The sequence below is a fragment of the Dermochelys coriacea genome, chromosome 6 (assembly GCF_009764565.3).
Source record: "Dermochelys coriacea isolate rDerCor1 chromosome 6, rDerCor1.pri.v4, whole genome shotgun sequence".
NCBI classification, from domain to species: domain Eukaryota; kingdom Metazoa; phylum Chordata; order Testudines; family Dermochelyidae; genus Dermochelys; species Dermochelys coriacea.
The window spans coordinates 53,094,967-53,120,354 of NC_050073.1; the positions used below are offsets into that span (position 1 = coordinate 53,094,967).

A 25,388-nucleotide genomic window follows, 5' to 3' on the forward strand; every position below is an offset into this window, starting at 1 on the left:
TCAAGGCAAGACCCCAGGAATCCCAATCTGCTTCTCTAATAACTAGACCACACTTCATACAGAGACATTCTACAGCTACTCCTTTGCCTCTTTCATTTTCCCAGTAAATGGCCTGTAAAGTTACTGCAGATTAAAGTTTGCATAAATATCCTGTAAAATACTGAAATGCTGCTGTTGTTGAATCTAATAGTGTAGTAGGGTCTGTGTGTGTGTGTAGGGGGTGGGTGTTGGTTTATAGATATATAGATAGATAGATAGATACGTAGATATGGTCTGTGGATATTTAAACCACCCCAATGAAATTGGATGCTTTTCAGGGTGCTAAAAGCTTTTCATTATTGCTAATGTGCACCAAATTAAGGATGCAATTAGACAAAGTGTATTCATCAGGATGGTATGTTTTTATAAATGGTGTATTCAACATAATTGTATTTTATTGACTGTTGCAGTAATTGAATATTTATTTCTTATAGGACAAGCTTGGCCAATAAAAGATACATGGAGTGCACCGCTCATTAGAGGTCAGAAAAGAAATCGTGCTTGAAGCCTCAAGAGCTACATAGGTGAAGTTTTTAAATTACTCTTCTGCAATCCAATAGGCTTTCTCCAGCATCTATTATGTATGTGTCTGCTGTTCTTCCAAGAGGAATATTTCTGTTCTCATAAGAGAGCTTCATGGGAGGTATGAACAGGTTATAGTGTGTTTTCTTGGTGAGAGATTCAGTAGTCATAGGGCTGGATTCCCAAACTAAATCCAGCCCACTTCGTGCTACTAAGGTAGCATAAATGGGCTGGAGCCAGGTAACAGAGAATTCCTATGTCAATGGGGAACTCCCTGTAATAGAGATTTGAAAGGGCTCTGTAAGTTAGAGTTTGAGGCTCTCTGCAAACTGCAGGTTGTAGAACTGCTACCTGAACCCACCTCTGATCCTTTCACAAATCTGTTCAGTGGGGTGATGGTGTCTGCATTGCATTGATCTCAAATGACAGATGGACATGATGGCTCTGATATATTCTGTTCATGGCTTCACCAGCAGAGACCTTGCACTGTTGCCGCTGATTCATATGTGTTTGAACATGAGTTGAAGGATTTTTTGAATTTTTAAAGTCACACTGTGTGTGTTCCCCATCTTGCAGCAGTGCCAAGTTGGCCCTCTTGTTTTTTGTTGTTTTGCTTTGTCTGTAAAGCCAGGTGAAACTGAGTTCTTTCAGAGGTGAGTTTAGAGCCCAGACTTGGCATAAGCTGTAAGGGTGTTGGCTGCCTTAGTCAAACTAGAAAATAACCACCTGTCAGAGCTCAGTCACTAAACATTTTTGCTGCCGTTGGCTGACTTCATGTGACAGCTGTCCATGGCAGTCATGTTTTCAAGTCTTGAATATTCATTAGATATGGAGTCTGGCTGCCCTACTCAGCAAAAAAATGTTATCGCATGCAGAACGGGCATAAATATATTAGGAGCAAGGTATGGAATTGTCCATTTAGGTTTAAAAGAAGAATAAGCTAGATCCTTGGCTGTAATAAATCAGCAGATCTCTGAAGAATTCACTTCTTGGGCAGTAGGTAAATACAGATGGGGAAAGTGAGACAGGGAGGTGGTGTGGCTTATGCAAGTCTATTCAACATGTCAATATTAGAACTGGCATTAGACTCAGGAGTCCCTGATTCCAGTCCTGTGCTTAGACCACTAGGCCATGCTTTTGATGGGGTCTGTGCTGTGACAGAGATGTTTGTAAAGTAGAGTGGCTGTGGCTACAATACAGCTAGGTTTGATATCCCCCTTATCTCTTTTTCTTCTGGAGTCGTCATAATTTAGAGGGCATAGGTAGGCATTGAACTTGCAGTGTATTAAAGGGTTCCCTGGTGATTTTCAGGACCTGCATGATGTGGTGGTGATTCTTCATAACTTGTGTTACAGCATCATGACTTTGTGTTGTGATGTGTAATTCAGGGTGCCATTCAGTCTGGAGGCTGCTGAAGCACCAATGTCCTGTGGCAGGATGGAAAATCTGTCTAATCTATCCCGCATGCAGAACGGGCATAAATATATTAGGAGCAAGGTATGGAATTGTCCATTTAGGTTTAAAAGAAGAATAAGCTAGATCCTTGGCTGTAATAAATCAGCAGATCTCTGAAGAATTCACTTCTTGGGCAGTAGGTAAATACAGATGGGGAAAGTGAGACAGGGAGGTGGTGTGGCTTATGCAAGTCTATTCAACATGTCAATATTAGAACTGGCATTAGACTCAGGAGTCCCTGATTCCAGTCCTGTGCTTAGACCACTAGGCCATGCTTTTGATGGGGTCTGTGCTGTGACAGAGATGTTTGTAAAGTAGAGTGGCTGTGGCTACAATACAGCTAGGTTTGATATCCCCCTTATCTCTTTTTCTTCTGGAGTCGTCATAATTTAGAGGGCATAGGTAGGCATTGAACTTGCAGTGTATTAAAGGGTTCCCTGGTGATTTTCAGGACCTGCATGATGTGGTGGTGATTCTTCATAACTTGTGTTACAGCATCATGACTTTGTGTTGTGATGTGTAATTCAGGGTGCCATTCAGTCTGGAGGCTGCTGAAGCACCAATGTCCTGTGGCAGGATGGAAAATCTGTCTAATCTATCCCGCATGTGGCCCTTACCACCATAATATCGGAGTACATGGTTCAAGAGAATTGAAAGCTTACCTTCCTTCCTCATGAACCTAAGAATTCCCCTACTACCTTTCCTCCTACAAAGCCCAAGAACACCACTGCCCATGATATCTGGTGTAAGGGCTCTAACTCCCCTGGGAATCTTAAACCTCACCCCTGCAACCTTAGATGACCCACATGGACAGCTATCTTTATCACTGCCCCCTCCCCTCCCCTCCCCCCCACACTTGTTCTCGGGATTAAGCCATTATTGTGCTAGGTGGTAAAATGTCTCCATAGTCCTGAAGGGAGCATTGTTGATCTTAATAACTGGGTAGATGTTCGCATCCCCTGGCACAGATTGGTACTGTACTTTCAGTTTTCCCGTCTGTGTGGAATTGGATAAATACTCCTCTGTCAATGTCATTAAATGCATCCATAAGGACATCCAGAAAAGAGATGGAAAAGAGTTTGGGAGCCAGAGTGCTATCTTGTTTGGTGCCACTGGTGACTGGAAAGGGGTCCGATATCTCACCGTTTTCCACTACTCTGGTCTCATCCCACCATGGACGGACCGAATGGCAGAAATAACATTTTGCAGAGCATCCAAAGATGAACAATAGAGTCCCTCACAATTCACAAAGTCAAAAGCTTTAGCTAAGTCAATGAACCCCACGTTGAAGTTTTGCTACCTAGGGAATATGTGGTCACAGAATGCTACAATTGATGAGATTACCAATTACACAGCTACGGCCCAGCTCTGCATTTGGAATGCTGTCACACCTTCTATGGAATGATGGGGCGTTAGACATTTAGTTTAGTGCTTATTTTATCTGGCAGTCATGCTTACAACACGTTGCCACCACATTAGGAAACTTGATCAGTTCCATATGCACTGTCTTTGGTCTGTTTGCAGGGTCAAATGATAGAACAAGACTGGCAATATCTAAATCCTTAATTGTTGTTGGATGTCTGGCATTCAAAGCATGTTCATAAAAGCTCAACTAGGTTGGTCTGGATTTCATTCCTATGGCTGACTCAAGAATATCTAAGGCCATATTTCCTGGTCAGCTAAAGTAAGGCACCCGGTCTCATGGTAGCCAGTATAAACGATATAAAGACACACTGAAGTCAAACTTGAAAGCTTCTCAAGTTGACCCAAGCAACTGAGAAGCAACAGCCCATAACAGAGCAAGATGGCATCAGGTCTCCATTAACGGCTTTGAAGCAAGGCCCATTAACACTTTATGGATAGCACAATGCAAGGAATACAACAGCCTGCAATGGACGCAGGCAATCTTGTCTGTCCCACATGTAGCTGTGTTCACAGTTCTTGCGCTGGTCTGACCTTGCATATACATGTTCACCTATAGCAGCTGCTGCATCCTTGTACAGCGAAACTGATGTAAGACTCTGTCAAGTCATTGTTGGGTGGAAGAGCATAGCAGGAATCCATAGCACCTTTGCTTTTTCAGGCATGCACGTGTGAGTGTACACTGCGGAAGCCCCTGTTCTATTACAAAGACACAGGAAGGGACTAGTTTACTTTTTTTTAAGTAGTCAGATGCTGAGCAGCAAATAAAAACACTGTGAACTCTGTTGTTTACCTGAGGCAGCACCTTGCTGGGAGAGCAGCCTGTCAAGGGCTTCTCTGAGCAGCTTTGCTATAGCAAATCAGTTACCATGGTCACGGGAGGGAAGGACCATGGTGCAGCAATACAGCAGCTTCAATTTGTGTGGATTAGTAAAAACAATGAGGGAGCGAAAGGACAGGATTTATTGAGGTGCTCGGTGATGTACCCACCTATGTGGAGACACAGTCACCTTGTCACACTGTAAGCCACTGGTCCTCAAACTGTGGGGCATGCCCCCTTGTGAGAAATGTTCAGGGGACACAATGAGGCCAGCCGCTGGGGGAGCAGGAAGGGAGCCCCACCCAGCTCTGCTCCGACCCAGCCACAGCTTGGACCCCAGTCACGGCCCTGCTCCCAGCCCTGATCATGGGCTGCGCTTTCAACCATGGCCCCCTCCTCACCATGGCTCCTGACTGTGTTCCTCTGTGTTCCATCAGCAACTGCTATAAGGAAGCCCTGGTTGGGCCTCTAGATGCTTCAGTGTAAATGCTAAATTACTGCCAGGGAAGCTTGCAATCTACTTCACACATGGAGTTGCACAACCAGTTCAGCTGCGTTTGTATTTTCCTTTACGAACAAATCCTGCCACATCTGTATCCATGGGCTGTTCCTGCACAGTTCTGTTGTGGGGTAGCAGGACTTCAGTGGAGCTATGGCAATTTACACTAACAGAGAATAAGGCCCTCTGCCCCAGCCTGAGTAAACAGGCTGTAGGATTGAATCAGCGGATGCCAGATCAGTTAGTGCTGATCTGTGAATCCTGCAGGCTGATCCTCCTAGTCATGGATCTAAAATCCCCATTCCCACTTCTCCTTTAGCTTCTAAAATCTGCCTGGAACATTTCTTCATCCCTGTTGCCTTTCCTCTGAAGAATGAGCCTGTACAGAATGGGGCTTCATGGGATACAGGCATTGTAAACCCTTTGAGTGGGCACCACACTCCCTGTGCTCCACTTCCATATGGTTGTGTTGAAGTCAATGGAGCTATGCGGGATATGGCTGAGGATTTGCTGGTTAGTGCAGGATTCTTAGGCCATGTAGTCAGATGTGCACAGTGCCCCACATATTGGTAGGGAGTCTGGCTGGACAAAGGGCTGAAGGTTCATTTGCACAAGGATTATTTTTGTTGCTCTGCTTTATGAGCAAGGGATTGTTTCAGTCTGTTGCAATCTTCACCTTCTGTCCCCCACTCCAGTCCCCACACTCTGGGGAGAATATGCCGGATATTAGCAGTGATCATTACCTCCTATTATCCTGTATCATGGTACCTTGTTCAGGTAAGAAATGAGCCCTTCTGTGTAATGAACTGCATAGGGCCTTGGGGAAATAGAAGGGGAAACTGGCTTATGTCACTCAGGTAACAGGAGTATGCACTAAGGAAGCATTGTTGTTTTGCAGGAATAATTGGATCGAGCAGCCTGGAGACCATGGAGGGGGATTGTCTGAGCTGCATGAAGTACCTGATGTTTGTTTTCAATTTCTTCATATTTGTAAGTGTTCTGAAAATCTCTACCCCTGCGTGCTCTCTCTCCCACCGCGCCTCATCTCTAAGTTTCTGTCAGTCTCTAGCTCCTTGGTGTTCCCCTTAGATGAGCTGACAGGACCTGCTGTGCTTTGGCAAAGTTGCCATGATGCAGAAGATCCCTTCAGCTTTGTATTAACCCTGACTTAAAAGTGTACAGCTCCATGTTCAGCTAGCCAGTGCAGAGTTTGATTCAGCTGGCAGTGAGTGGAGTGGATACTACTGTTAGCAGCTAACAAGGCCGATGTTTGTAACGCCTAAGGAATAAGGTTCTAGACCAGGCTGGTGTAATCACTGGCTGTTTCTTCCCATGTAGGGGAAGCACAATAGCTGTTGAGGGAAGGATTCCTTTCTTTTCCCCACTGGAACCCTCCCCTGTACATCTAGGGAGTCAGGCTCTGCACAGAGATGAGGACTTGGCCGTGTGACTTTAGGTAGGGAATATACAGCTGGCACAGGTGGCATGGTAAATCTTAAGAAACAAAGACACCGCTTGCTGTACGTGTCCCCAGTAATGGGAAAACGAGAGGAAAGAGCTGTGGAGACTGAACTGTTCGTAAGCAGAGTCGCATGCTTTGCAGAGAACGTTTGCTGTGGAGCAAGAGCACTCAAGGGGAATTTCTTTGGACAAAATCTGCTGAAGAATCCAGTCTATCATCAGACTATTAACTCTCTGCTCTTTTCCTCTCCTGCTCTCTCTCCCATGGTAGCTGGGAGGGGCCTGCCTGCTGGGCATTGGGATCTGGGTCATTGTGGATCCTACAGGATTTCGAGAGATTGTGGCTGCCAACCCTCTGCTCTTCACGGGGGCGTACATCATGCTGGCCATGGGAGCAATGCTCTTCCTGCTGGGCTTTCTCGGCTGCTGTGGTGCTGTCCGTGAGAACAAATGTCTCCTGCTTTTTGTAAGTGTCCCAGCATTTCCTCTGTCATTCTAGTGTCCTCGGAGAGCATGGGCTATGGTGTTTTGTTGGGGAGAGTTATGTGATACTGGATCCATGTGATCATGTCTCATTGCAGCCTTTCTTCTGTTACATAGTTAGTAGTGTTTAAAGCACTTTAGTACACAGTCAGAAATGCAGACAGCTTGATTCTCCCCTGCACCCAATCTCTGTGTGGGCCCAGTGGAAATGGGAGCCTGACTCTCTGTTGCCCAACTCTGGCATAAGTTAAAGGTGCAGGGGCCAGTTTTAACTTCTGCCACTGACACACAGACTCTCAAGAACTTTATGCTAGTTGCGAATCGGGTGTAGTGGAGTCTCACTCTACCATAGCCCTCCCTTTCCTTGCAACACCCTCTTTCTTCCTTTCCCCAGAAGGGAAGTACAGGAGATGGGGAGATGCCTCTGCTGCTTTGTGCCGACAGAGATTTTCCCTGTCCACAGGGGGAATTCTCCCATGTGAATCTCCGGCTATTTAAATTCACTAAATGCCACATGACAAAATCCCAAATCTTCTGAGTGGAGGAGAAAGTCCTGTCACCACTATCACAAAAGGAAATAAGCAAAATTAGTTGTTAGTCATTTAGAACATGGCTATCTGGGATTTGTCAGACTTGGGCACTGAGTTCCAAAGAGCAGGGCCCCCAGCTGAGAAAGCAGTTCTGCCTGTTCCAGTGCATTCTGCTCCAGTGACCATCAGCAAGAGCATCCCTGCCAATCTTAATTGCTGCAATAGGATGTGAGGTAAAAGGAAGACTTTCTAATAAACAGGGCCCACACTTTAATGATTGTCCCCAACACCTTAAATTGCACCTGGCAGCAAACAGGGAGTGTGGACTGGAGTTTTGTGCATATAGCATCAGGCCCAACTGAGGGAGCATGTCATTTTACACTTGTGTATTAAGGACATATGAATGTGAATTCAGGATAAACAGGCATATTATACCAAAACTGTGGCCACCGAGCACTTTTAAGACCATTATGGTCTCTCAGAACTTCATGGCAGCAGCAGAGGAAGAAGTCTAATCTTCCCATGCCTACCACTTGAGCTGGAGGAGAATCTCCTTCAGCTTTCTACAGTAATAGGGCCCATCACACACAGCTGAGGAGTGTTGATTCCTTCTAGCAGAAGGTTGTAGTAGGAGCACACCCTTGTGCAAGCCAAATCATTACAACACATACTCATGCACGTAGAACCATGGATTGCCCCCGCCCATTCCCTTCTGATGTAGAACATGAACATTTTCCTTACTCTGGGCATAGGAATCATTAAGCAGCCCTTACTAGTATTTTACAAGCCATATGAATAGACACTGGGCAAGTCATGAATTTGTGAGTAGATTTCCTACTGGGCCATTTCAGATAAAGAGAACGTGCAGAGTAGAGTATCTTAACAGGGTCCTATCGGTCGGTATAAACCTCCCAGCTCAGATCTGCTTGGTGGACTTTCCATTGCATCTTTAGATGGGTGGCTGATCCTATATACATCCTTCTCCACTTCTTACAAGTCCCCGATTTAAAAGCTTCATTGACCAATTTTCCCTTGAATTACAGGGTTAAACCTTAAACTCTGTGTGGGCATCATGCACTGTTTAGAAACTCTTAACCACTAAAATAACGATTTTTGACTTCTGCCGCAAGAACTGATCCTGCAGGGTTTCCTGCCATTATCTCTTACTGGAAAACATTCCCAGTTATGTGATTGAACACAGAGCTCTGTTGTTTTGTTTCTTGTTTTTATCAAGTACAACCTTCTGTTTCTCCCTTGGAGTTTGTTGGTTGTTTTTAAACCTTGGTTTTTCAGTGTGTTTTGTAATCGTATCTTACTCACAGAGCCTTGCAAAAGCACCAGCAGCTGTTGCCCCATAGCACAATTTTACCAGAACATGAACATTAAACTGGCTGAAGGAGAAGCTGGCAGTATCACTGGAGATCTGACAGACTCCACTGAGCTAAATTCTCCTTCCCTTTCCTACCCCACCTCTTCCCTAATTCCTCCTTTGATGATAGCACCTGCTTCCCTTCTGGGAGTCAACTGGTTTGAACCTTCCCTCACTCAACCCCGGGAAGACCAGGAATAAATCCATTGAAGTCAATGGCGCAACATCAGTATGAACTTGATGTAATGGAGTGTGGAGAATCAGGCCCCATAAGTATGAGACTAATTGAAATCCAGTCTTTATGAGAGTTAGAACTTCAGTCATGTGAGGAGATATCTTGGACTATTTTTTGGTATATGAATGGTGCAATCTCTCTTTAATTTAGGACTATCCAGGCTGACCTCAGTGGAGTTACACCAAGCCTGAATATTGTCCCTAATGTTCTAGTTATATTGCAGTGCAGGCAATTTCATGGTTATTACTTCTCTGCTTCTCAAAGATAGTTCTAAGTCCGGCTGCTTTATTTATTTACTTTTTTTATTATTTTATTTACACTGGGAATCTGAGAAATGGATGGGGTGGAAGTAACATAGGGCTATGCAGCAGGGACAGTTAAGTGTAACCATCTAGTGAGGAATTAGCATGCTCCCTTGTTCAAGGGAATCCAGGATGTTTTGGTAGCAAAGTCAAACTGCTGTTTAAGAGGATGTGGTGACGTCCTATATGTCCCATTCCCTATTATCCCAAGTCCACTGGCAATAAAACACCTGTTTAAGTGGGTGTGGTGAGGTCCATATGGTATCAGATGCATTCCCAGCATGTACTTTGTTACAGACCACACCAGATGCACTTGGAAAATTTGAAAGTGTGGGAACCAAGAGTCTGAAGGGAGTTAGGCTTTAGTTGATGGAAATGCAAATAAACTGCAAGTTTATCCTTGTGAGGCTGGAATATCCGTGCAGGAGTTGGAGAGTGATGTGGTTCCCAAGGTAGTAGGATCAGGGGAAGGTGCTTGATAAAATCAAGTCTATGTACAAGTAGTTCAAAAGTTGATGAGTCAGAGTTGCCTGAGAGAGATTTCACACTGATGCATAATGCATGTCTGAAGCTTTTAGCTCAAATGTACACATGAGGCAAGAGGGTCACAGAGACAAGGCGAGTAAGGGAGATGCTCCTGCAGACAGGTTCTAGATTCTGGCCATTGTGTTTGCAGAACCTTTTGTTTTTCTTGGTGCTGTTCTATTTTGGTAAGAAACCTCACTGTTGTATTCAACCTGCTGCCGCAAGCACCAGGCTGCCAAGTGCTTGCAAGCACCAGGCTGCCAAGTGCTTCCAGCCACCTCAGGCTATCCCAGCATTGGACACACAAAGCAGCACACTCAGGCCTTCTGCACGTTAGTTTGTTTCTAACCTGTGGAATGTCCTAGAGCTCTTAGCTACTGCTGCCTGAACTGCTCAGAGAGAATGTGTGTCTCACACAAGCACATGAACACACTTCAATTTTTTTTTTTTTTTTTGCTAGTGAATAACATTTCCCATTGGTCTAAATTCAACCCTGGCATAAGTGGTGCAACTTCTGTTGACTCCAGCTCGGTAGATTTAGCAAAATGTGGGTATGTATACATGCATAATTTTTAAGAAAGGGCAGAATGATATATCATCAGTCCCTCTTTCTCTCTGCTCCTGCCCCCAGCCCCTGAAATTGTCACCCTGAGGTTTGTGTCCTTTGAGAGAGAATTGCTTTCTCTTTCAGGTGACTGGGGACTGTATTGCTAAAATTCTGGCGGAGCTAAAATGTGAACTGGCAATTGAGATGCAGTGATAAAAGATTCAAACATGCCAATATGTCAAAATCAAAAGTGTTTATGGAAACATATGACTTTAGTTGGGAAGATTTCTCAGGTGGAATTTCTGGTCAAAACAAGATAGAGACTCAGAGAATAGCCAACAACAAGCTGTCTTGGGTGGTCATCTGGGATGTAAATCATGCAGAGCAGGGATTTGAACCGGAGTCTCCCACTGGGCTATTGGTTGTTCTGGGGTGAATGGAGTGGCTGTTCTCTCATAGTTTTCACACACAGATATTTAAAAAAACTCTCCTTTTTGTTCTGATGGGAACAAAAACAAAATGCAAAACCTCAATTTTTTTTTTTTTTTTGCAAAATAGAATTCTTGTTTTCTTGCCCTAAATATCACTGTTGACGTTTTTACAGTGAATATGGAAAGTCCAAGAGGTTTGCACTGTTCAAGTGCAAGCCAGTCTGGGGATGATAACTGATGCATTACGATCACTTAGATAATCTATGAGCAGCTTCACCCATTGCTGTGCTGGCCCTGCATTAGTGTTTGGGTGAAAGTGTGTCTGCCAGTAATCAATAAACGAATATGTAATTAATCCAACAACTCTGCTAATCATTGATCACCTTAGACTCCCCTAAAAACATTGGAGATCCTTTGATGGATGGTGCTGTAGATTTGCATAGTATTTCATTCATTCATAGCATTTCATTCAAATCACTACCTCTCTGCCCTCCTCTTGTGAAACTAAAAATAGAAGCAATTTCTAAATGGGGGGAGTGAGCTATTTAGCAGTCTAAGGCAATGAGAACAGATTATAGTTCAATGGGCCAGTGGGTCAATGAACAGGAATTATTAAATTTAAAGCCCTGCTCCTCTAATCACTCCTGTTCTGTCATCTGACCCCAGGAGCTGTTTCTTTTGCTTCCCATTCAGGAGCAGAAAGGGAGATTGGAAAGGGTAGTGGATACAGCCCTCTAATAGGAAAAAGCATCTACAGCTTTAATTGACACCAAAAAAAGTATCCTGTCCATTCCAAGGAGGGAGTTTGAATTCTCTTTCTATTGCTGAAAACTGTTGCTAAATCACAGGCAATATGTTCCAGACGTCATTCATAACACACTGTCTAGGGATCAGAAAAATCCTTCTGGCCCCATCCAATTTACTGCTGTTTCAGAAAGGCCCTCACTGCTCTCCTTCCACAGAAACAATTCCATGTGTATCTTGAGTTCATTTCTAGTTCTTGCTTAAGCCACCTGCATCAGTAACTTGTTCCATATGTTTATTATCCTATGTGTCATGCAGTCCTGCCTGTGTCCTCTATTTACTCCTCATTTCCCCATATCAGGCCAATCCTAAATCATTACTGAGTTCTCACTCCAGTAATGAGAACATCCTGAGGTTCTTAAATCTTGAAGGAATTACATTTATACTCCCTTTAAGAATGGAGCCATGTAAAAGGGCCATATTGTAATGAAAATCAGGCCTTCAAGTCTTTGAATCCTGTTCTCCTTCACAGTTATGGTTGTGTTTGTGATTTAGCCCACTTAGGACTGGCCAATCTACAGCATTTGTACAACTTTATAGCAGTTTAGAAATCAATGTTGTTAAAGTGGTTCAACCCCTTAGTGTGGAAATAGTTCTAGCACTACAAAGATGCTCATATCAGCCTATATAAGTACCCTTACATTTACAGGAATAAGCTGTGCCATGTAAATATCTTTATACTGGTATAACTTCATCTGCACTAGGGAGTTGTACTGCTTTAATGATATCAGTTCCTAAACCAATACAGTTGCTGTTGTACAAATTCTGTGTGTAGACCAGCCTTAGACCGTCCCTAGTTTATACCCTTTCACTGACACACACACACTCTCTCTCTCGTTCTCTCTCTCTCTCTCACTCTCTAAAAGAAAGAAAAAGAAAAAAAGCTTCATTCTCCATTTTCTCCATTGCTTTGGTGATTCTGAAAACCTTTGTTCTTACTGTTTGTGGCATATACCTAATGGCCGTCTGCCTCTTCTTTTTCTTCCAGTTCTTCATGTTTATTTTGTTAATCTTCCTGGCAGAGCTCTCAGCTGCAATCCTGGCTTTTATCTTCAGAGAACATGTAAGTACTATGTTGTGGACATGATGGAAGCACTCTGAGCCCCTGTGGGGTTTTGCGCAGGTGAAGCTCCGCTTCAGTTGGTGGTTTGTGTGTCTGCTGAACAAGTGTTTGTTTAACCAGCCATGTTATTACCCTTGGCCTGAAGAACTTCCAGCCAGCAAGTGAATATAAACTAACCTAACTTGTGCTAGGTAGGTGGTTTATATACCTAGGAGAGATGCTGTGAGATACATAGGAGAACTGCTGAATATTTCAGAGTCCAGATTCATGTGCAGGCACAACACTGTATCAGAAGTTCATTTCGAGCCTGGGCATCAAAGTTTGGGTTTCACTTCAGTATTGTACACTTACTACTGAGCTGAGAGATGACATTTTCCCAGATACTACCCGAGGGAACAAGTAGAGCCCACAGAGTTGTTAGTCATCTCTTCTCTTCCCTGTTGTCACCATCTTGGACTTGACACTCATGGGGCAAGAGCCCAAATAAACACACCAACTGAAAAGTGTGGGTGAAGCATAGATGGAGAATTTGGAGTGTGTGGGAGTGTAATTGAGTGTGGGAGCCCATCAAACTGCATTGTCATTAGCCATCCTAGAAGAACAATGCTATTTTAATATTTGTACCATATATTGTTGTTTTAATTGTGCGGCGCACCTAGCGTGGCAGGTGGGCCCTATGGAATCCAAGTAAACAAATCCCAAATAGAACTAAGTCTGACCATCAGTTGTAAGAACTGCTGCTGTAGTATATACTCCATCAGTGGGGAGGAGGCTGCCTTTCTTGCGTGCTCGAATGTGTGCTCCATGGATTGGAAGGAGGCATATTATCTCTAGCCCTCCTGATCAGAAAGGTAAAGCCCCAAGTTGGGGATGGTGTTCAAGGAGTATTATGAGAATCAGTTAGATAATGTAATTTCATTTCTTATTATATTTCCTATATAAATGTTTCAGTGTATTTATAAAAGAAGACAGGGAGCTTAGGGTGTATGTAAGGGGACCTTAAAGCTAGAAGGTAATCAGATACTATGGTGATCACAGTGGTATAGTATGTGCTTGGAAGAATTTGGATTAATTGAAAACCCAAAATCCTCTCTCTATGCTTGTGACGGGGTGGGACTCACCACTCTGGCACCTCCTGCTGGTTGTAATGGGAATTAGCTCTGCTCACCAGGGTGCCCTCCTCTGGTAGTGCCTTGCCACTGTCACTTTCATTCCAGGACCCGCACTACTCCCAGGACTGCAGCATCCTCCTCAGTGACACTGCCCTCCAGCTGTGCCACACTCTGTGTTCTCCCCTTCCAGGGGACTTGTATTCTCCATCCAGTCACTATTTCAGTGGCAATTACAGTCTTTTGTCCCACAGCCACTTCCCATGTGGCTCCAGCATCCTTTTCTGCCCTTATCTCAGGGCCTCAGCCTGCAGGCCCTGGCAGCCTTCCAGGAGATCTCTCTAGATCCCCTGGCCCCTACTTGTAGCACTGAATTGTCCCAGGTGCTGGGTCTTCTTACTCCTGCTAGGAAGCTGGTCTTCTCTGCTCAAACTCCAGTCAGCTACTGAACTCTGTTCCACCCTGCAGCCCTTCTTATATGAGCCTGCCAGGCCATGATTGGCTACTCCTCTCAGCCCCTTTCTGATTGGCTGCCTCCAGCACAGCCTTCCTAAGGCTATTTTTAACCCCTTTTCTGCCAGTGAGGGGCAGCTGCCCCATCAGAAGGCTTCATATTGTGAATATTCCTTGCGAAAATGAAAGTCTAGTTTATCCAGAGAGCTAGTTGCTCATCCCCGTAGAAAGAAGAGCTTTACAATGAAGTTATGTTAAAGTTAAAAATATCTTTCTTTTCTGGTATATCATGAGCTCATATGTATATTGAACACACCCTTCCAGACTCTTTATCCATACTGCTAACCTCTTGTGCACGTTCTCCTCATATTTCATCTTGACCTTCTTGGGGCCTTTCTGATGCTCAGCTGTCCAGCTGAAGATGTCTACTTCATGCTCCAGATGCTCTCTTGCCTGGAGTAGACAGGAGGTATTGGATCTCCTGGGTCCATGAAGAGAAGAGGCTGTACAGGCACAGCTATGGACCCAGTTGTAGAAACATGGACATCTACAAAAAGATTGCACAGGGGATGTCAGCAACAGTACTGTGTGAAAGTGAAGGAACAGGCATATCATAAGGCCAGAGAGGTCAACAATTGATCTGGTGCTGAGCAGCAGACCTGCTTCTTTTACAACAAGCTGCACGCCATACTTGGTGGAGACCCCACCAGTACCCTGCAGACCACCATGGATACCTCAGTAGAACCTGAGACACAGAACTGTGCTGTGAACAGTGAGGAGGAGGAGGGAGACAGGTGGCAGGGGGTTAAGAGGTCCAGCTATGCTTCAAGTCAGGATCTTTTTGAGACTCTTCAATAGTCTAGCCAGTCCAGTCAGTGAAGCACAGAGCAGCCTGATCCAGGGGAAGGAACCTCTGGTAATTGTGTGCATACATTTTTCCTTACAATGTTTAAATGTAAAGATGACACTTGGCCCAACCCCAAGTTAGCAGGGGACACGCATTGACTTTTCATTGTTTTGCTCATAAGAGAAGAGGTAGCTGTAAAACAAACAGGAAGGTAGAGTTATGATCTGCTTTTCATTCTCCTGTAGGGCTACGTGGTGGTGCCATGCAGAACCATTTGTTTATGTACAGAGGGATGTCCCTTGTATCCTTCTGAGAGATCTTGATGAAACTTTGATGGAGGGACTCTGCAATGCTCTTCTGAAGGTTTCTAGGGATGGCATCCTTATTGCTTTTTCTGTAGTAAGACATTTCGCCATGCCACTTTGCTATGACTTTGGCAGCCACCATTACATACACAAGCTAGCAGCATACAGGCCCAGGTGGCTTTGGGATGCCAGCAACAGCTGTCCTCTCTTTGCCTGTGTTACCTTCCAGGACTGAGATATCACCTAAAATTACCAATGCCTGTGGAAAATAGTGCCAGTATTCAGTGCTATTGCCTTATACTCATACCCACTGTAATAAAGGCTGACATTTTATTGTTTTGTGCAGTTGAACAATTCCCTCCACTTTCCCTCCCCTGCCCTTCACCCCTATAATGTGGGCCATAATCACCATGGCTGGGGCTGGAGAGCAGTGCTGTGCAGAGGCAATCCAAAGCTGAACTGTCAATAGGCATGTGTAATGGGGTGGACTAGGCCCAGAGGCCCCCAGAATGGAGCAATAGAGAAGTCTTCCAGGCTGCCTAGATTGGCTGCGAGGGACACAGCCAATTGGAGAGAGGCTACAGGGAGTGGCCCAGCAGGATCATATAAAAGGAGCTGCAGTACTAGAGACAGTTACTGTCTGGAGCTGCAGGAGTGAGGACTGTTCCTGGCTGGCTGAAGGAACAGCAGGACCATGGACAGATCAGTTGTTGGCAGGGACCAGGGAAAGCAAGAGGGAGCTCCTGGCTGGCTGCTGGGGCTGAGGAAAAGACTTCAGCACTACGGTATGGGTGAAGGTGCTGGGGCCATGGGGAAGTGACCCATGGAACTATAGCAGCATAGTGACTAGTTAAAGGGGATGCAGTGACCTGTGGATGCTATTCATAGGGTCCTTGGGTTGGGACCCAGAGTAGTGGGTTGGACTGGGTCCCCCACCCTCACTCCCCCCCCCCCCAGCCACTAGGGAAGTGGTTGAAGCCCTGAGGAAGAGAGTTGAGAAGGTCCAGAGAAGGGGCTGCATATTGAATTGTGAAACACTCCCAGAAGGAGATCATTGATAGTTTAGTGGCCGAGCTGGGGTCAGTGAAAGGCCCAGAGTAGATGAAGACAGTGTCTCCAGGGAGGAAGCCCTGTAGGTAGGGCCCCATACCAGGGCTGAGACAATTTAAAGATTGAGCCCGGGAGGGCTACAGAGATACCAGTGGAGGGGTACTGAAATAGGCCCCAGTTGGATTGTAGGCCCTGGGAGGGGTCTGTTTTGTTTCACATACAGGCTGTGTGAGAGAGACTTGGGCGGGGGGCTGAGTCATTGAAAACCCACCTGAGAAACCACCAACAGAGGTCACCACAGACTCAGACAGTGCAGGCACACACTTCTGGCCAGCAGACGCTCGCGAGAGGTGGGTGTCATCCCATTACAGGATGTCTAATTTAAAACTCTTATGGGAATAAGGGAAGGGAGCTCCGAAAATTATCTTTCATTTTCCATTATGACTGTAAATACAATGATACATCTGTCTGTGTAGCTGCTGCCATTGGGGTGCCCCCTCCACACCCACAAAATGTCTGACCCTGATGAGGAGGAGAAAGAATAGGACTAGAGAGGGTATGTTCAGCAAGATCCTGCAAGCCAGTGCTGCATTGGACTGTGAACAAGAGGGCCTGGAGGATGAATATTGCAGAGAGTATGGAGAAGAAAAGAGCAGACAGAAAAGAGAATTCCAGCAGGAGAGGGAGATGCACCAGGACATAATGAGACTTCTTAGGCAGCAAACACAGATGCCGTAGGCTCTGATTGACTTACAGGTCCAGCAATCGTGTGCTTGCCTCCCTTTGCCATGACTGGAGAACTCCGTACTAGCACCTCTCTCTATATCCCCCAACGTTCCACATGGCAATAGAGGCTGCATCCCTACCCCTGCCACTCCAAGCTGGGGGACAGTAAGGGCAACCGCAGCTTCACATACACTGACCTGTGAGAGCCATGGTTGGTGTATGTGTAGCCAAAATGGACTGAAATGGCCAGGAATGTTTTCTACCTTTCTAATTGTAAAGTTCTGTTCCATTAATTTATTTTTCAGAGTTTGTATTGTACTTGTTTTTTAATTGCACATGATTGTTGCATGTTTTTGGTCCACAATACATTTCTATTTTATTTCAATCTTATGAATACATTCATCTTTATTACATCACAACATATACTGCAGAATGCCTGGTGCTACTCAAAGCACCCAGTACTTGTAATTGTACAGGACCACAGAACTCATAAGTTCAGTGAAAAGCATAGTGTAGTAATTATAAATGTACAGCAAGCACCGCATAACTCATAAGTGCATTTAAAGACTTGTTATATTCATAAATGTACACCAAGCATTACACAATAACAGCTGCCAAAACTTCAGGGCCAGGTAGGGCACAGTCCACCACACCACATTACTGTGGTTGATCATTAAAATGCTCTTGCAAGGCATCCGTCTGCTGCATAGTTTCACGCTGGGCTCTTCTACTCACCTTTGTGTCTGGCTCTTCAAACTCAGCAGACAGCCGTTCCACCTTCACCCGAGCAGCAACTTTTCCCCCTTTATCTACAGCTACTGTGTAGGGAACAACCACTGGGATATTTTTCTCACTGAGATTGAATCTTGTGAGTAAACAACACCAGTGTCTCTTCAATCTACCAGAAGCACATTCAGCTGTCATTCTGTACCCTGCTGAGTGGGTAGCTGAACCTTTCCTTGGTGCTGTCCAGGTGGCCAGTGTATGACTTCACAAGCCTGGAATGCAAGAGGTAGGCGGGGTGGCATTTCAGCATCACAAAATGGCAATCCACCAGTCATGAAAGAATATCCCTGCTTGCAGCTTTCCCAAGCAGTCCTCTGTTCCTGATGATGCAAACATCTTGCACTTTCCATGACCAGCCCACACTGATATCTCTGAAATGTTCCTGGTGATTAACCAATGCTTGCATAACTATAGAAAAGTAGCGCTTTCTACTGATGTACTGTGGCAAGCTAGGAAGGTGCGAAAATACGGATGGGTGTGCCGTCTATCACCCTGCCACACTTCAGGAACCTCATTGCTGCCAGTTCATGCACTATTTCCTGCACATTGGCCAAGAGTCACAGTCCTGCATAGCAGGAGATGATTAATGGCCCTAAACACTTGCATGACAATGGTCCCCACTGTGGATTTTCCAACTCCAAAATGATTTCCCAGCAACCAGGATTGCAAGTTTCCACAGTGTGATCACCCTCGCTTCTCCACTGTCAGTGCAGCTCTCATTCTGGTGTCCATGCACTAGAGTGCTAGGGTGAGCTTGGCACATGGATCTAGGAATGTGGCCTGTTGCATATGAAAGTTCTGCAGCCACTACTCGTTGTTCAAATCTGCATTATGATGTGATCCCATCAGTCAGTGCTCATTTCTCAGACCCAGCAGCTGTGCTCCACCATCTGCAGCTGTTCCGTGAACTCCACCACCATCCTTGAATTGTTGTGGTGGTTTTTTGCTATGTCCTCAGAAAAATAGCCATGCCGCTATTGCTGAGGTTCTTTCTGCAGCTCTGCAAATACTGAATTATTGTTTATCCTGTGTTTGCAACATTCATGACAATAGTGCTGAGCTGTGTGAGCTTCTTGCTTCTGTCAGAGATTGTGGACAGTGAGAAGTGCCACGCAGGTTTGTGGGATCTTTAAAAAGGTGTGAAAATTATGAGATATGAATAACATGGGATTGAGAAAGTTGCGTTTATTGGAGCTTAACCACTTGTGTCCAGTGACCCCTGCACAACTCATTTCTGCCCCACCATGCATTGTCTAAATTTCTACAAAAGTCAGTGCACCATAGGATGGTGGGTGGCACACTGGGATGCCTACCTGTGGTGCACCATGCTGTGCATCAACACAAACACTCCTAGTGAGTATATGCAGCACCAATGCAAGGAGCTGAGTGTGCATGCATGCAAGCAGCAGCTTTATGCCTACATACCTTATATCGACCAGTTTGTAGTGTAGACATAGTCTAAGGCTCGTCACAACTTAGTCTCTCCCTAGTTGTCTGTGGTACATCTTGTTGCTTTGCCCCCTGCCTACGTGTGATTGTAGTCTCCTTTACCCATTTGTCTCTCTAGGAGCCTTTGCATTTTCTTTCTTGTCTCCCTTATGAACTAGTCCATAAAGGCAAAATCCTGTACCCCTTCAAGTCCCTCTTCAGATCAAGACTCACTGTAATGACCATAAGAAGCTGCCAACTAATAGTGAATAGCAGGCTGCCACTGGTGACTTCTTGTATTTATCTTATTTATTTGGCCTGTGCAGACTCATGTTGTTGTTGTTTCCTCATCTTCCTTCCCATTTCCCTTCCAGTTATTTGTTACAACTATTTATTGTGTCTTGTCTGAGACTATAAGCCTGTTGTGGGAAGGGACCTTCTTTTACTCTGTCAATGCAGCACCTGTCATAGTGAGGCCCAATCCTGACTGGGGCCTCTGGGCACTACTGCAATGGACATGTTAATAAAAATAATGTGTAAATTTGTCACAGCTCATATACTGAGTGTAGCAGAAACACATGGGTGAGCAAGTGTAGAAGGACCTTGTAATGAGGCAGATTTGATTTACTTCAGCCAGGCTACACTGTTGTTTGTATAACAGTTTTATAAACCAAGGAGAGAGGAAATAGTTGGAAAGCTGATAGCAAAACAATACTATCTTTGTACAGTAGGATGGTCTGTAGGGATAGAGGGGAAGACTTTTTTTTGTTTTTGTTATAAGTGGGTGGTCTTTGTATCCTTGCTTCACAATTAAGCAGTAGGGAAAGAATAGTGCTTTGTAAACAATGGGGTTGCTCCATTCCGAATGAGAGTGAGACTGTGCTTTAGTGGGAATAGTTGCAGCTCTGTAAATAGAGGTTACAGCATGGGGGGTCTAAGATGGTCTGGTCAGTGGAGCTCTTGCATTAAGAGTTCTTGAGAGGATTCCTCCAGCAAAGCACAAGAAGTGGGCCTCACACATAGAAGTGCTGCCCTTCCCTCCCCCCCCCCCCCCACGCTGCTCTGCAGATTCAGGTATTGCTACGCCAGGTTTATCTTTATAATGGACAGATAACTAAACATTAATGAATAGGCACTTGGGGCAGGAGGAGACAGCTTGCGGTGACTGACTGCACCTAGTTCTGGAACAGAGGCTAGGTAAACATATGGGCCTGATGCTCCTTTCACTTACACCAGTATAATTCTGTTACGTCAGTGGAGTTTAGTCCCAATTTACAGAGGGTTAGTGAGAAGAATCAGGCCCAGTGGGGGTCTGATCCAGCCGTCCTCATGCAGGAAAAGCTCTCACTAACCTCAGCGTGAGTTCCATGACTGCAGGAGCAGATTCTTAGCATTGTTATCTCTGCCTGTGCATATGTAATTTATTATCACCAGTGAGAGTCATTGGATGTGAGCAACCCCCTACTGTGGCTTGTCAGCATGTTTGTATTCCTCTAGGGCTCAATCTGGCCAGGTACCCATGCTTTCAACCCCCAATGAAGCCATCAGAAGTTGAGGATACTCACTACCTTGCAAGATCAGCCCATTAGCTGGTTATTTCAGATAGTGTTGGCTTTGAATTGGGTTATTGTGTTAAAATCTGTCTATGAAGTAACAAGAACCAGATGAAACCTCCATCAAAATGGCCAGCTGAGGCATGAAAAATCTTTTAGAAAACCTATAGTTTCTAGAGGTGGACATCTCCTACTGCAGCAAGTTAGTGGTTTATGAACAAGAAATTGTGAAGAACTTCAGAAATTCTATCCTTGCCCGTTCACAGACACGGAGTCACTGCAGACAGCTGTACATGTGTTAAACTTAGCTCGCAAGGTCTCTTCGTTTGTTCCCTCCTCAGGTTTCTTCTCAACGAAGCCTATTTTTCTGTTGTACTTTTTTAAACATCCCCACCTTGTGCATGCTGTGTTTTGGGAATTATTTGTGATTCATTTGGCTTTTGTCTGTGGCAGTGTCTCTTAACCAAGAGTATGTATACCCCTGGGATACGCAGAGGTCTTCCAGGGGTACATCAGTTCAACTGGATATTTGCCTGGTTTTATAGAAAGCACTAGCAAAGTCAGTACAAACTAAAATTTCATACAGACAATCACTTGTTTATCCTGCTCTATACAGTGAAATGTATGTACAATATTTACGGTATATTCTAATCATTTTATTTTATAATTATATGGTAAAAATGAGAAAATAAGCAATTTTTCAGTAGTAGTATGCTGACACTTTTGTATTTTTATGTCTGATTTTGTAAGCAAATAGTTTTTAAGTGAGGTGAAACTTGGGGGTATGCAAGACAAATCAGACTCCTGAAAGGGATACAATAGTCTGGAAAGGTTGAGAACCAATGGTCTGTGGGTTAGCCCAAGGCTGGGTGGCTGGACAGCCTGCCTGCCAGAGGGACAAGGCTTGATTTCTGTTTGAACCTATGTCTGGAAGAAAGAATTTGAACCATTTCTATAAGATGGTGCTCAGACACCTTTTCTCTCTAGTACTGAAGCATGTACAAATGATGGGACAACCCAGACATGGTAGCAGAGATGTAGGAGTGAAAGCCAATGTTGTTAAAATAATTCATTTCAGAGACAAGTGGTTAAAATGTTATCCTGAGAAGCAGCAATGTGGTTACTTTCCACACTGCAATGTGGAATGCAGATGCAAGCAAGTGGCTTTTCTTGGAAACTCCTTAAGTTGTGTGATGCTGTTGTAGTCAGCATTCTACTCTGTGTGAACACAGTCTCTAGGTGCAGCCAGTGACACAGAAGTAATGGATAGACTCCCAACTGCTCATTTTCCAGACAGAGTGCAATACAACTTTATCTTGTATAGCATCTTGCCTGCAAACTAGCTCCCAGAACACTCTACTGAGTTAAATAATACAGTTATAGTGTTAAATAATTAATAGCAGAGGGAGGAAAAGAAATGAAGAATCAAAGACGAGGGAGGAAAGAGTTGTTTTCTGCTGAGATTTGAAATGAGATGAAGAGTCAGTGAGGTGGGGGGAGAAGAGGGGGTGTTCCAGATAGCAGGAGTAGCAGAGGAGAAGGCTCTCGCCTCACCAGCAATGAGAACTGTGTGAAGTGGACAGAGTGAACTGGGGCTAGAGGAGGAGAGAGGATAGAGAGAGACATGGTCTGAGAGACAAGAAGGGGAGCTTTGAAGTGGACGCTGAAATGCATGGCAATCAGTAATGAGATTTGTTTCCCTCACCTGTTCCAGGTAGCCTCATAGTTTCCTCGGAGGGTACTGGGGAAAGGAGGTTTGTGAAGATGCAGCACTCTGTTTCATCTGGGTGCTGGTTATATCACTCCGTACGATGATCAGTTCCTTCTATGAACAATAAATTGAGAGAGAAACACAGCCCAAACCAAAGGTGACTTGTCTTGGGCATAGGACCTGCTTCTTATTTGCCCCTCTGAGGCCTTGGTGGGAGGAACACTGATGGAATTCTTGATTTTTTTTTTGATTTTTTTTTTAAAGATGGGGTTTAATGTGTTTTGGGTAACAGCTCCACATGGAGCTTCTTTCATTCTCTACAAGGTGCATTTGTGTTTAGCGATAATATATTAGAGTCAACAAATTCCCTCGCTGGGCAAAAAAGGCAGTGCAGTAGGGACAGTGTGGGCTAGTGGATAAGGCACTGGACTGGTCAGGATCCCTAGGGTCTATTCCCTGCCCTGCCATTGTATTGCTGTTTGACCTTGTGCAAGACACTTCAGCTCTTGGTGCCTCAGTTCCCTCAAATTAAAAAATGATGCTTACCTTCCTGTGTAAAGCACCTTGAGCTCCATGGATGAAAAGCTCTATGCAAGAGAGAAATCTTGTTGTTAGGGCCTTTGTTCCATCTGAATAGCTCATGGTATCATACACCAATGTACAGAAACCTCATTGGCTCTTTTCATAGAATCATAGAATCATAGAATATCAGGGTTGGAAGGGACCCCAGAAGGTCATCTAGTCCAACCCCCTGCTCAAAGCAGGACCAAGTCCCAGTTAAATCATCCCAGCCAGGGCTTTGTCAAGCCTGACCTTAAAAACCTCTAAGGAAGGAGATTCTACCACCTCCCTAGGTAACGCATTCCAGTGTTTCACCACCCTCTTAGTGAAAAAGTTTTTCCTAATATCCAATCTAAACCTCCCCCATTGCAACTTGAGACCATTACTCCTCGTTCTGTCATCTGCTACCATTGAGAACAGTCTAGAGCCATCCTCTTTGAAACCCCCTTTCAGGTAGTTGAAAGCAGCTATCAAATCCCCCCTCATTCTTCTCTTCTGCAGACTAAACAATCCCAGCTCCCTCAGCCTCTCCTCATAAGTCATGTGCTCTAGACCCCTAATCATTTTCGTTGCCCTTCGTTGTACTCTTTCCAATTTATCCACATCCTTCCTGTAGTGTGGGGCCCAAAACTGGACACAGTACTCCAGATGAGGCCTCACCAGTGTCGAATAGAGGGGAACGATCACGTCCCTCGATCTGCTCGCTATGCCCCTACTTATACATCCCAAAATGCCATTGGCCTTCTTGGCAACAAGGGCACACTGCTGACTCATATCCAGCTTCTCGTCCACTGTCACCCCTAGGTCCTTTTCCGCAGAACTGCTGCCGAGCCATTCGGTCCCTAGTCTGTAGCGGTGCATTGGATTCTTCCATCCTAAGTGCAGGACCCTGCACTTATCCTTATTGAACCTCATTAGATTTCTTTTGGCCCAATCCTCCAATTTGTCTAGGTCCTTCTGTATCCTATCCCTCCCCTCCAGCGTATCTACCACTCCTCCCAGTTTAGTATCATCTGCAAATTTGCTGAGAGTGCAATCCACACCATCCTCCAGATCATTTATGAAGATATTGAACAAAACGGGCCCCAGGACCGACCCCTGGGGCACTCCACTTGACACCGGCTGCCAACTAGACATGGAGCCATTGATCACTACCCGTTGAGCCCGACAATCTAGCCAGCTTTCTACCCACCTTATAGTGCATTCATCCAGCCCATACTTCCTTAACTTGCTGACAAGAATGCTGTGGGAGACCGTGTCAAAAGCTTTGCTAAAGTCAAGAAACAATACATCCACTGCTTTCCCTTCATCCACAGAACCAGTAATCTCATCATAAAAGGCGATTAGATTAGTCAGGCATGACCTTCCCTTGGTGAATCCATGCTGACTGTTCCTGATCACTTTCCTCTCCTCTAAGTGCTTCAGGATTGATTCTTTGAGGACCTGCTCCATGATTTTTCCAGGGACTGAGGTGAGGCTGACTGGCCTGTAGTTCCCAGGATTCTCCTTCTTCCCTTTTTAAAGATGGGCACTACATTAGCCTTTTTCCAGTCATCCGGGACTTCCCCCGTTCGCCACGAGTTTTCAAAGATAATGGCCAAGGGCTCTGCAATCACAGCCGCCAATTCCTTCAGCACTCTCGGATGCAATTCGTCCGGCCCCATGGACTTGTGCACGTCCAGCTTTTCTAAATAGTCCCTAACCACCTCTATCTCTACAGAGGGCTGGCCATCTCTTCCCCATTTTGTGTTGCCCAGCACAGCAGTCTGGGAGCTGACCTTGTTAGTGAAAACAGAGGCAAAAAAAGCATTGAGTACATTAGCTTTTTCCACATCCTCTGTCACTAGCTTGCCTCCCTCATTCAGGAAGGGGCCCACACTTTCCTTGGCTTTCTTCTTGTTGCCAACATACCTGAAGAAACCCTTCTTGTTACTCTTGACATCTCTTGCTAGCTGCAGCTCCAGGTGCGATTTGGCCCTCCTGATATCTTTCCTACATGCCCGAGCAATATTTTTATACTCTTCCCTGGTCATATGTCCAACCTTCCACTTCTTGTAAGCTTCTTTTTTATGTTTAAGATCCACTAGGATTTCACCATTAAGCCAAGCTGGTCGCCTGCCATATTTACTATTCTTTCGACTCATCGGGATGGTTTGTCCCTGTAACCTCAACAGGGATTCCTTGAAATACAGCCAGCTCTCCTGGACTCCCTTCCCTTTCATGTTAGTCCCCCAGGGGATCCTGGCCATCTGTTCCCTGAGGGAGTCAAAGTCTGCTTTCCTGAAGTCCAGGGTCCGTATCCTGCTGCTTACCTTTCTTCCCTGCGTCAGGATCCTGAACTCAACCAACTCA

General features: G+C 45.0%; 1 protein-coding gene across 7 annotated transcripts in view; it reads left to right on the forward strand.

The window, feature by feature from the left end:
- Positions 1 to 25,388, forward strand: part of TSPAN18 (tetraspanin 18) — a 190,484-nt gene that overhangs the window by 145,009 nt on the left and 20,087 nt on the right. For 6 of the 7 annotated variants that reach the window (XM_038406397.2, XM_043516369.1, XM_043516370.1 and 3 more), the window contains 4 exons: positions 474 to 563; positions 5,656 to 5,747; positions 6,490 to 6,684; positions 12,433 to 12,507. In XM_038406397.2, the coding sequence (XP_038262325.1) occupies positions 5,685 to 5,747; positions 6,490 to 6,684; positions 12,433 to 12,507 (333 nt within the window). In that variant the 5' untranslated portion in view covers positions 474 to 563; positions 5,656 to 5,684. The remainder of the gene's footprint in view (positions 1 to 473; positions 564 to 5,655; positions 5,748 to 6,489; positions 6,685 to 12,432; positions 12,508 to 25,388) is intronic. The other variant, XM_043516373.1, reaches the window with a different exon arrangement.